We start from the raw sequence: 12,039 nt of genomic DNA on the forward strand, positions 1-12,039 counted from the left end.
AAATATATGCCATTATGATTTCTGTTTTACAGATGAGGAAACTAAGGCAGCGATATAAAGTTAACTGCCCAAGTTCACATATTCAGTAGATTCTGGAGTGGGAGTTCAAACCAAGCATAAACATTATGTTGCAGGTAAAATAATGCACTCTTTTAGCCACTTAAGACATCCTTTCCCATGGTTGTATGGATAGTCAGGAAAAATAATCACCTAGAACATTTGCAGTGACGGAAACATCACCATCTGGGAGACGGGCATCATCTTCCTTTCCCTGGGGGCCGTGCGCTGCTCCATGAGTCAGCTTCCCTCCTCCCACACAGCCTTCCACGGATCTTCACCATTGGGGTCAGAGTTTCTTTGAGAAACGGGTAAAAGCCGTGGGCTGCAGCTCTTATCAAGGGGAAATCAGGCCTATTGACCTGACATTGGGTAGACCATGGAAGCGGTTCATGGACACCAAAACTGACGCAGGAATCTTAGGGGAAAGATTTTCAAACTCTTGTGCCCCTAATGATCTCCTAGGGAGTTCATAAAGCATAAAGATTCCTACTCCCCATCAGCAGACTCAGAAGCAGGTCCCATGAGGACAAACTGTGAGAGGTGCTGCCCTAGGTGCCCAATGAGAAAGCCCCTGGCTGCTCAGAGAAGAATCCCTCCAAACAATTCAGCAAAATGCAAGTCAGGGTAAATAGGGTTGCAGGCGGGTCCTAAGCAGGATGACACCAGGCCAAAAATAGCCTTCCTCCCCTTTAATGATTCCAGTGGAGCGTATGTGTTGGAAGTGCTGAATAAGAGGGAGACCTTTCACTTTAACCACAGATGCCCACAGGCCCTGGAGCAGAAGGATGACAGCCCACAGTTTTGTGTCTCTATAGCCTCTGCTGCGCGGGTGACAGGAGGAGAACTGGAGGCGTCAGTCCACTGGCTCCAGGGCACAACATGATTAGTTGGTTGTCTGATAATATGAATCTTGTTAGCACTTTCTTTAAAAAGTGCCCGAGTTGTCCACACTGTCACTCCAGGTCATTAGCCAGCAGGGAGAAACGAAACAGCACATCCCACACATCCTCCTGGGATAACGAGACGAGACGACACACAGGAATAGCCCCCGACGAGCTGCTCGTGGGGACAGACAAAGGTTAGGGCTCAGATCCAGCGGCACGATGGACCAGCTCATTACCAAGTAAAGTGTGCCAGGTCAGTGACTGGCGATTGGGGTGACGTGAGAGGGGGCACCCCGAGACAGGGTGCTCATGCCAAGTTCCCGTACTGTCCCTCCACACTGACATGTGGAGTTGTCTCTAAGGAGACCAAGAAAGAAACCCTTACAAAGGGACAACATGATCAAAAAGAAAAATCTTTGGAGCCACAAAAGGCAAAAATCAAATTCCAGCTCTGCCACCTTCTATGGGGGTGGCCTTGGGGAAAGTTCCTAAGCCTTGACCTCCACAGCTTTAGAATAAGACTAGTGATACCTGGTGTGCAAGTGTGGTGTTAGGATGAAGTGAAATGATGTGGGGATGCTCTAGAATGTACTTCCAGGGACACCGTTTACTAAATTGGTGCTTATTTATGTTACTGTTGTTAAGAAGAATTTGTTAGAATCACCGTATCTTATTGGGCTACAGAGAGCCATCTCTAGCATTCAGGAAACTCTCTTTGCTCCCTTCCCCCACTCCACCTGCACAAGTTAGAAGAAGTAGAAAAAGCAATAGCTCCAAGGCTGGAAACTCAATTATAATCCTTGAGCAAAGGAAACCCCTTAGTATCAACAGGTACCCCTTTAGTGTGACTACTGTAGCTTTCAAACATTGACTCTCGAGGTTCCTTGACTGAGCCCATATTTAAAATTGTTTTAAAGTAGATTTTATCTGTGTAAGGCAATTAAAGAGGTAAAGAGGTGAAGAGGTGGCGTTCCCCCTTTTCTCCCTCACCCAACCCCCTGCTGCAACCAGCTCAAGTGGTGAGTAATCTTATCTCCAAAGTCCATTAGCAGTGAAACACAGAGGGGTGGACAGGTTCTTGCTGGAGACCTTACTTGCAGAAAGTCCCATTATCTCTTTTGAGGGTCACTTTTTAAAGGTTTAAACAATGCCAAGAGCATGACTTTTGGCAAGGCCACTTGCTCTGAAGGCCAGGACAAATAACTTGAATGGCTGAACCTAGAACTCAGGAGCTCCCTGGCCAATACCCAAACTGCCTGCACGGCAAACGTTACACCTGCAGGTGCGCGGCCCCAGCTGTGTCCAAGCCCTTGCCTTCGGAAAGCCAGCAGTGGGCCACACCGAGCATCACTCGTCCAGTGGGACCCTCTTCTTCCACTAACTGACCCGCTTCACAGCAACGCCTTCATTTCCCTGTTTGAGAAACGTATGTATCTGTCTTACCTATCTCACAGGACTGTGGTGACAATAAAACTGAGGGAATGGAAGTAATGCTCCAATCTTTGAAAACCGACACATTTTGCAAGGAAAAGGGGCTACAAGTGATCTAAAGTGGTATAGCCACGTTTAAAAGTGCTAATAGATGGGAGGGGATTATGGGGGGAGGAGGAAGGGTTTTCAGGAACAACTGCAAAGGACACATGGGCAAAACCAGAGGGGGTAGGAAGCAGGGAGGGAGGTGGGGATAGCTGGGGTTGGGGGGGGATTGGTGGGGGAGTAAATGCAGGCAACTGTAGCTGAACAATAATAAAATACTTTTTTTAAAGTGCTATAGAAATAGACACAGTATCTTCTAAACAGGTGTAAAATTTCATGTAGGATTTCCTACAGAGCATTCACATGTTCCCCTCCCCCACTTACCTTAATTTAGGTAAAGTAAGAGCCTACAGAATAGGCTCTGTTCTTCCCTTATAAATTGTGCACGGTGAGAATCCATCTTTTTTAGATTATTATTTTTTTAATTTACTTTTTTATTGAATGTATTGGGTGACATTGGTTAATTAAATGATATAGGCTTCAGGTGTACAGTTTTATAATACATCCTCTGTATATTCTATGGTGTGTTCACCATCCCAAGTCAAATCTCTTTCATCACTATTTATCACCCCATAACCTTTCCTACTGCCACCACCCGCCCCCCCCCCCGCCCCCCCGCCCCTTCCCTCTGGTAATCACCATGCTGTTGTCTGTGTCAGATTTCACTGTTGTTTCTTGCCAAAGGCTGGCTTGACTATTTCGTCCCCGCCCCCTGAGTAGAACAGGCACTTCTCAAGAGTCACCCTGACACCCCCACGAAGCCTGGGTTCACCTCGTGCAGACCATGCCCGTTCTCTGCTGCCCTGGCCACGTCATTTAGATAGCTTTCCTCTGAGACACGCAGGCACAAGCCCCACACTTTCTAGACTGAGAATTAGGCCAGTACATTGAGACATACACGAAGACAGGACAACTAGTTTACATAAGTGTAGTGACTCCACATTAGCTGGCAGGGAGCCAAACTAATTTACTTTCCCAGCAGTCTGTCCAGTAATATTCCTCACCAAGAGCTTAAACAAAAGGAAGTCCCCTTTTGTGAAAACTGTGTGTGGAAAATGTCGAGGTAAAAATGAAACAATGATGATTCTGGCTGGGATTTCACGTGCAAATAAAGATAGTCATGTCTTTAAGGGACCATACAAGTTTTTATTTTCTTTTTGGACTTGGAATATACCCAAACTCACTAGAAGATGGATGTATATACTTTTGCTTAAAACATTTTTAAAGCTATTTCTAAGATTAAAACTTCAGTTAAACATAGTTTACATCTAACGTAAATTGATTTCCTGGATATAGATAAGAATGTTTACATCTCTACTCTCGACCTTTCCACACACCGTTCATTCAGATCAAAAGGGCCTTCTAATAATCTCCATTCCTTAATTAATTTTTTTTTACATTTCAAGGTTCAGTTAAAGCACCAGCTCTGCAATAAAGCCTGAAGACCAGCCCAGCAAGAAGACATCCATTCTTCCCTTGACCTTCTACGGCATGTTATACCCTCAGAATACACTTCCCTCCTGCTGCTTCATCAGAGGACATTTGGGCCCAAGACCGAAAGCACTTCGAAGGTAGGCATCGTTTCTTTCCATCTTTGTGCATCGCTCCACTGATAACATGCCTGTCACCCTTGCCTGACCAATATCAGAACTCCATACATAATTGTAAAATTAAAACTCAGTAATTTCTGTAAGCTCCTTAGCATAATGCTACCACATGGCCATCTCTCCTTAAATGTAAGCGATTACTATTCTCTTAAATTATAAAATTCCATTAGCATTTATACCGTAGCCTATGAGTCTCTGGGTCCCTCCTGAAAAGGATGTGGATGAAGTTCCCAGAGTCAACATTCATGCCAATTTACTCTAGAAAATCCCATTAAATGCCATAATAGAAGTTTACTTCTTAATTTCACATTAAGCAATCTTTTTGTCCAAAGATAGCAAGACCTTTAACATAAAGATATAATATAATAAACCCCATAAACTATGTTTTGCTGCAAATTCACAGTGAAATGAATGCCTGTTTGGATCTCAAATGACTACATTTCCTATAAATAGATATACGTATGAACAATAGGGAAAGGAAGAATTATATGAAATAAAAGGCTTGCTCACTTACAGGTCAAGGGTATAGGTCATTGTGTCATTTCCGCATCCCCAGCGCTCCTGGTGCACCTCACTTGAATGTAGTGGGTGCACAATACCTACAAACTGAACAAACTATTAAATTAATTTTAACCTGAAGGGATTTCAGTGGTGCTGTGGTCTATTAGTGTCATTTTACAAAAGATGAAATTGAGGCCACAAAATTTCAATAGGCTGCGATTACATAAGTAGCCTCTTCTACCGTAGGACTATAGCCCAGGGTTCTTCATTCCCAGTCAAGAATTATTTCTTCAACCTAAATAAGAACTAGCATTTCTTGAGCACTTACTATGCACCAGCCACTTCATATACAAGTCAAATCTTCAGGAAAAGGCCTGCAAAAAGATGTGCTACCCCATATTTTCGTTCAGGAGACTGAAGCTCAAAGAATCTAAGTGTCCTGCTGGAGGCAAAGGGCTGATAAGCAGGAGAGCTAACATTCGAATGCAAATCTGCTTCCAAACCCACTGCTGTCCGTGTGGCCATATTTTCACATTCATTACTAGCATAAAGCATTGACCAGAGAAGGAATTATGTGGCCTTCTAGAGAAAGCTAAAGTCTTTTATCATTTTACTTTTAAAAACAGCTCTACTTCACACCTGTCAGAATGGTCATCGTTAATAAATCAACAAGCAACAAGTGCTGGTGAAGATGTGGAGAAAAGAGAACCCTAGAGCACTGCTGGTGGGAATGCAGACTAGTACAACCACTATGGAAAACAGTATGGAATTTACTCAAGACATTAAAGATGGACCTGCCTTTTGATCCAGTGATCCCATTGCTGGAACTATACCCTGAGAATCCTGAATCAACAATTCAAAAGAACCTGTGGACCCCAATGTTCATAGCAGCACAATTTACAGTAGCCAAGTGCTGAAAACAGTCCAAGTGCCCATCAGTAAATGAGTGGATCAAAAAACTGGTACATTTACACAATGGAGTACTACGCAGCAGAAAGAAAGAAGGAACTCTTATCCTTTGCAACAGCATGGATGGAACTGGAGAGCATTATGCTAAGTGAAGTAAGCCAGGCGGTGAAACACAAATACCATATGATCTCACTGATAAGTGGAACCCAATCAGCAAAACAAACAAAGAAGCAAAATAGAACCAGAGACATAGAAATAAAGAACAAACTGACCGTGACCAGAGGGGAGAGGGAATGGGGATAATAGGAGAAAGAGGGAAGGGGCAAGCAAAGGAAGACGAATAGAGGACTCCTGGGCATGAACAATGGGGGAGGATTGACTGTAGGGGTGGGGGAGGACAGGCTAGGGGTGAGCAATGGGGAGAAAGGTGGGACATCTGTAACTGAACAACAATAAAAAAAAACACAGCTCAAAAAAACCTATGTCAAAATGTTCAGCCAAATCAAGTGTTCATAAGCAACCTCTCTATAAAATCAGATACGTAGTCAACTTAGGAAAGGAATCTGTTCCTGAAGAACACCAGATCTGAAGGCTGAGTGACGGCAGGTCACCTCGTGCTCAATGAGTCACCAGTTGCAGACTCCACGTCTCACTAAAGATGAAGAGGTGGGTGGATAAGAGAACAACCAAATCACTACTTAAGGTAAAGAGTGTATGTGACAGGCACATTTTACAGTCCCTGCTTTTCTACAAGTACTTGGAGCTTCCAGCTCAGACTATGCCTCCTCCACCATCACCTGAAATCCACCCAAGATAGGGTTGTTTAACTACGGACTCTAAAATGTCTGAGTTTTTCTATCCTGCCTTCCGGTCTTTAGGACAAGCCATTCAGTAGGGTTTTGGAGTCAGGTCACTCCTGGGGCCAGTCCCTGGCTTTGCCACTGACCTTCTGTACCCTCTTGGCAAGTCCTTGACCTTTTGTATCCTCTCTTGGCAAGTCCTAACAAAGCCTCAGTTTCCTCCTCTATGTAACAACATGTCTTTTGAGGACAATTAAGAGAGATGATGGAATGCAAACCCAAATGCCTGACCCCAGCTGGACTCAACTCAGTTTATTCACTAAGGGTGGATGGTAAATTTCCAGTCCCAGGAGAAGTGAAGGAAAACAGGTACGACAACCAACCAGACTGGCATGCTCGATGATAAGTGCAGCATTAAAGATTTCATAATGGCCAAATGCATCAAGTAAAAGCCTCTGTTAACAAATATTACAACACTATTTCCAGCAGAAGGGGACATGGTGGTGGTGAATTGAAATATTCAAACTGACTCTAGCATAAAAATATGAAAGAGGTATTAACACTTGCCACCCACCTATTACCTAACAAGGATTTTATAAGGATTAATAAGTGTGGCACTTTGAAATTCTCTGGAAATAAGAAATAAACACATGCCCCATCACACATACATACACAGACAAATATATATTTTAACAAACTAAGGATACCGTATAAATTTAGATCAGGGCACAGCATGCCTGGGATGAGTAGGGTAGGAACAATATGTTCTTGCTTATGACACCAAGCTCATGACAAATGATTCATACCCAGCACCTTTCATGCCAAAAGATGCCCCCAGGTGTTCCACCAACTCTAGCAACAGTGTCCAATGAGCTAGACTGCAGTACAGAGCAATCACATCGCACCCACAGATGAGGCAAAACAGTCCCGTTTTTACCCAACTGCACAAGCCCAACAGCTGGAGAGGGCAGGGGAAGGGAAAAGAGGTGAGAGAACCACCTGGAATTTCCCACAAGTTTGACAGGCAGCCTAGAATTACCATACATTTACACCTTTAATGCAGGTATTACTGTCATCAGAAACAGCCTTACTTACAAAGGCTTTCAGCCAAAGGTAAGGTGAGTTCCTAGGATGTGTACTGTCTGTAGCCCTGAATGCATCAGGGCATGCATGTATAAGGGAAGACAACTAAAAGTGAAAAAACGAGGGCCACCAGTACCCACCCCCCATGCTGTCTTCAGGTTTAGGTTAGTAGATTTCTAATTCTGGAGGGATGCAAGTTCCAAACAGGTGTACCAGACCTTACAGTCACGATGCCCTGTTTTGTAAAACACGAATACAAATGAGCAGAACTTGAACTCAGGCCTCTACTCTACTTTTTATGTCATCAAGTTGGGCAAAAGAAAAAAAAAGTTTCTTTCTACCTTTCTCCCCTGTAAAAAATATTTGACACTTTGTCTCACCTATGAATCTGGGTCAGCTTTGTTTTGGAGGACCTGGATACAGACTATTTCTCTTCTTCTACCATATGTACATATACACTTTAAAAAAATGTGTGTAAGCAGGCAGGGATAGGGGTGTGGGAAGGGAGAGGTGTCCCTACAAAAATAAGTGACTTAATAGAGTAGAAATCTGATTATCAGTTAACACGATTTGAGTGCCCAAGCCTTGAGCATAGACCACTTTGACTACTCCCTACGTTATCTCAGACTTCCCTGCACGTTGCCCCTCTAAGTGCTGGCCCTAATAAGCCCTACTGGGCTTATAAGCACAATTTAAAAAAAAATCTGGCAGTGCTTGGCGCCATTTCTTAAATGGAGTGTAAAATTTGCCAAATATGTACTCTCCTTTTCTCGCTCTTTCCAAGATCTTTCAAGAGACGAACTAAAGGAGAGGTCTAATGGGTGAGTGATATTTTACAGCCTGAATTGCGTTAAAAGCCAGAAATACTTTGAGTCCAAAGTCCTTTACTCCTTGATACAATAGATCTAATATGTTTGATGTGTTTAAAATCTCCCCTTAAATCCAGAAGCTTTGAGCTAATCACTTAAGCAATGCAAAAGTTATTCAATTAGTTTAAGAAGATTCGAGTTCAAACTGGGTGATTAATTTTATGATATGAAAAATACCAGTTATTATTATATCAGTAGTTATGATATGAAAAATATAATAGGTAAGGTAAGGAATGAGGGCAAGGGTCTCTAGAACTTGAGTGAAATGAAGTCAGCTTCAATTATTTGATTAAGCCAGTCCTGAGAACCATATAAAAACCACAGCCTCCGTCACGAAAGCTAAATCATAGGGAATACCCTGATGATGCTCTCAGAACAGAGACATCAATACAAAACACTATTTATCAGGATTGCCTTAAAACACTTTATATGTATGCACCCAAGGACTCCATAATGACACACCGTTATTTTAAAATGTTCACAACTTTCATTAAAAAGCTGACGATGAGCACAACTCACTAAACTTGCACTTCCCCGGGGAGGTTTCTGGCAATCACACCACAACTGAAAACATTTTGAAAGGTATCAAGCTGCATAGATGCACTAGAAATACTACAATCGCCAAACCTGATGGAAGCTGAAACTTTGACTTATTTCCTTTCATTTTACCCATCCTTAGTTTTTTATGATCTTCTGAAAGATCTTGTCTGCTTAAACGGCAGCCTAGAGAGGTTTCCACACTTTTAAATCCCCTTCCGTTGTTGCCATCAAAGCTGGCTCTTTACTATTTCAGCTCATTGAAGTTTCCAGGTGCAGTCTGGGCTGGAATGGCTTGCTACTCAGGTTCCAGGGAGGCAGGCTCTTCCCTGACTTGGCCAACAACACTCATGGGCTTTCACTCTCCCCAGGGTCAGCCTCCTGGAACCAGGACACCGCTCTGCTCCCTTCATAACGGGAGGCTAAGTCTTTATTTATGCTCCTCACCAGAGGAGGTCAGGCAACGGAGAAGAACAGGGAGTTGTTGTCACTGGGATATATCTGATCTTCCTGGGACCGAGCATGCCAGAGAACAACCACTCATTCACAGGCTGAAAAGCCCGGCTCTCAACACACACTGGCTGGTGCTGGGAGGCGATGCTGGAGAGTCCCCGTCCTGAAACTTGCAGGCACCAGGTCGGTCTCCAGACACAGAGAAGACATTAAGGCATACCCTTATCAAATGCATTTCTCTGCCCTGTGGAGGGGAGAGGGGGCCGGTAGCTCTGCATAAAAATAAAAGAAAAATCCTCAAATAAAGTCTTAATTGATTTTACTTGCACTCATCCATAAGTCTAGCAAGTAAAGAGGAAGTCACTTGGGGGAATGTCAGCCTCCCTGGAAATTTAACCCTGTCACCTCCACATTCAGAACACTTTATTTAACCCCCTCCGACTCGGCTTCAGACCCACAGTACTGCACCAGTGCGACCCTAGAAGCAGGAAACAGGGATCTGTCTGCTGTTTAAATCTCTGGGGTTTGGAGAGGACTCGAATGATTTTTTTATTATTTTATTTTTATTATTATTTTTTTAGCGGGGGCGGGGGGGAGTCCTCTACCTAGTAGGTAGGTATCATTAACTCCTGGGCGGGGAGCGGGGAGGTAACAGCCACGACTGGACTTTGCAGCACCTTTCCAGTCCAGAAAACCCATTTCTCCAAATTCTCTACCGGATCGCATCTTTCACCCCTTGGCCCTCAGTCCCAGTCTACTCACGCTGCTGTTGTGGCCAGACCAGTGGACCATAGCTTGGTTGTGTGCTGAGTCGCCCGTCAGCGCGAACGTGGTGCTGGTCAGTTTCAGCTCCTCCAGCCGGAAGCGAGTGGCTTTGTCCGGGTCCCGCTCCTGAGTCCCAGGCTGCGGCAGCCCTCCGTCCCTGAGCACTCCCCGGGGGCTTCTACTCGAGCCCTCTCCTGGTTCTGCCTTCTCCGGATCCGCTCCACTCCGTTTCCTCCGGCCAGAGCGTGCAGCAGCCGCCACGGATGCCCCGGTGCCCCGGGCCCGCTCCAGGGGCAGCGCTCGGTCTCCGGGGGCCACTGCGAACAGTGGGCGACCCAGGAGGGGCGGGGGCGTGGCAGGAGGCTTGCCTCGCGGTCCCTGGTGAAAAAAAGCTCCAGGGGTCGGAGCCCAGCGTGGGCCGGAGCTGGGGTGCAGGTGGGGGCAGCAGGAGCCGCCGCCGCAGGCGCCCGAGGCGCAGAAGAGCAGGAGCCCCGCGCCGGCGAAGAGCGCGCTCAGCCCGGCTGGGGAGCCGCCGCCGGCACCAACTTTTCCCATCGCGGAGCGGAGAGCAGCGGGGAGGGCGTCCCGAACCGGAGGTGGCGGCGCGGGGCTCTCCGCTGTCCGGCTGTGGAGGACAGGTGCTCAGGACCCCAACTCCATCCAAGTTGGGAGGCGGTGGGGCGGGCGAAGGCGGCGCCGGGCAGGTGGCCGCCGCTCGCCCAGGCTGGGCTGGTGCGGAGCGCGGGTTCGGACCGAGCGAGCCGCCGCCACGCGGGGGTGGAGCAGAACTGAAGTCACGGGCGGAGCGGGCGCTGGCGCGCTGGCAAGCAACGCGGGAATGAGGGCGGGCGGGCGCTGCCGGGGCTCACGGAGCGGCGTCCCGCTCGCGAGCTGCTCTGTGCGCGGGTGGCTGCGGGGACAGGATGCGCTGCCGACCCTCCCCGTGGGCTCGCCGGCGCTGCCGCCGCCCGCTCCTCTCCGCCTCCCGCTCTGCGCCCGCGCGGCCGCCCGCTGGGCTCCTCTGTGAGCCCGCGCGCGCCTCCGGTGGGGGCGGCCAGCCCGGAGCTCGCGGAGTGGTCCCAGCGTTGGAGACTTCCTATTCCAGTTTTGTGGTTTCTGTCAGTCTCTGGGGCTGTTCTCTCCCCGGTCCTCACCCAGGTCTTTTCCAGTTTAGAAAACAGACATGGTTGGGCTCCTGATTTTTCCCTTAGTCTCCATGAGTTGGCATCTTGACCTTACCTTGAGCAGAATCTGTGTCCAAGCCCGGGGGAGATCCCGGAAAGGCCTCCGCAGAGAATGATGTAATTAAATGATGGGCGGGGGGGGGGGGGAGGGGGGAGCATTTCCATCAATTACCGCGCTTAGATTCCTTCCCTGACCTCGGAAAGCATTCAGTGTATTGGAACCCAGTCTTCCCTGCATTTTGTGGGCATGTGTCTTGGCTTCCCTGAGAGATTGCAAACTCACTGAGGACAGTTAGACCAAATAGTGTGCAACTTGGGAGAAGTGGCCAGTTTATTTTGTTCATCAGTATATCCTCAGTGCTTGACACTGCCCGAGGGGTAAGAAATGTAAGTCATTGGTCCAATAAACATTTATTATGAATCTATGATCTGTCTGCAATGAATACAAGAAAGGCACGGTGCTCCGTTTCTCCGTGTCATGTGTGCCTAGCGCAGAGCTTCGCACACATGGCTTTAGATTTTCATTAGCAAACTTGCTCCGTCTAGACGCTCCACCACCAGTTCGCTGTGGGGCCTCCATCTCTGGCTTTCCTGCGCTTTCAAGTTAAGTGGTTGCATTAGACGACCTTTAAAATGTCTTCCGTTCCTAAAATTCTGTAATTGTATGATTATAATGTCTGCCCAACCCAGTTCCCCTGCTACTGTTCAAAAAGTTCAGATGAAGATTTATAGTAGGTGAATGGGCTTTGAAAATTACAAAGAACTTCTCGATATCCAAGCCTTTTTGAAATAGAAAGTTTGCTTCTAAGGGATGAAACACCTTCATATTTCTTTGTAGTCTTCAAGTGTCT

At 46.5% G+C, this 12,039-nt stretch overlaps 1 protein-coding gene across 5 annotated transcripts in view; it reads right to left on the reverse strand.

The window, feature by feature from the left end:
• Positions 1 to 11,258, reverse strand: part of SORCS1 (sortilin related VPS10 domain containing receptor 1) — a 485,789-nt gene extending 474,531 nt beyond the window's left edge. For 4 of the 5 annotated variants that reach the window (XM_028513156.2, XM_028513155.2, XM_036027270.1 and 1 more), the window contains exon 1: positions 10,002 to 11,257. In XM_028513156.2, the coding sequence (XP_028368957.1) occupies positions 10,002 to 10,559 (558 nt within the window). In that variant the 5' untranslated portion in view covers positions 10,560 to 11,257. Of the gene's footprint in view, positions 1 to 10,001 lie in introns of all 5 variants that reach the window. The other variant, XM_028513157.2, reaches the window with a different exon arrangement.
• Positions 11,259 to 12,039: the final 781 nt, after the last annotated feature.

The sequence above is a fragment of the Phyllostomus discolor genome, chromosome 5 (genome assembly GCF_004126475.2).
Source record: "Phyllostomus discolor isolate MPI-MPIP mPhyDis1 chromosome 5, mPhyDis1.pri.v3, whole genome shotgun sequence".
NCBI classification, from domain to species: domain Eukaryota; kingdom Metazoa; phylum Chordata; class Mammalia; order Chiroptera; family Phyllostomidae; genus Phyllostomus; species Phyllostomus discolor.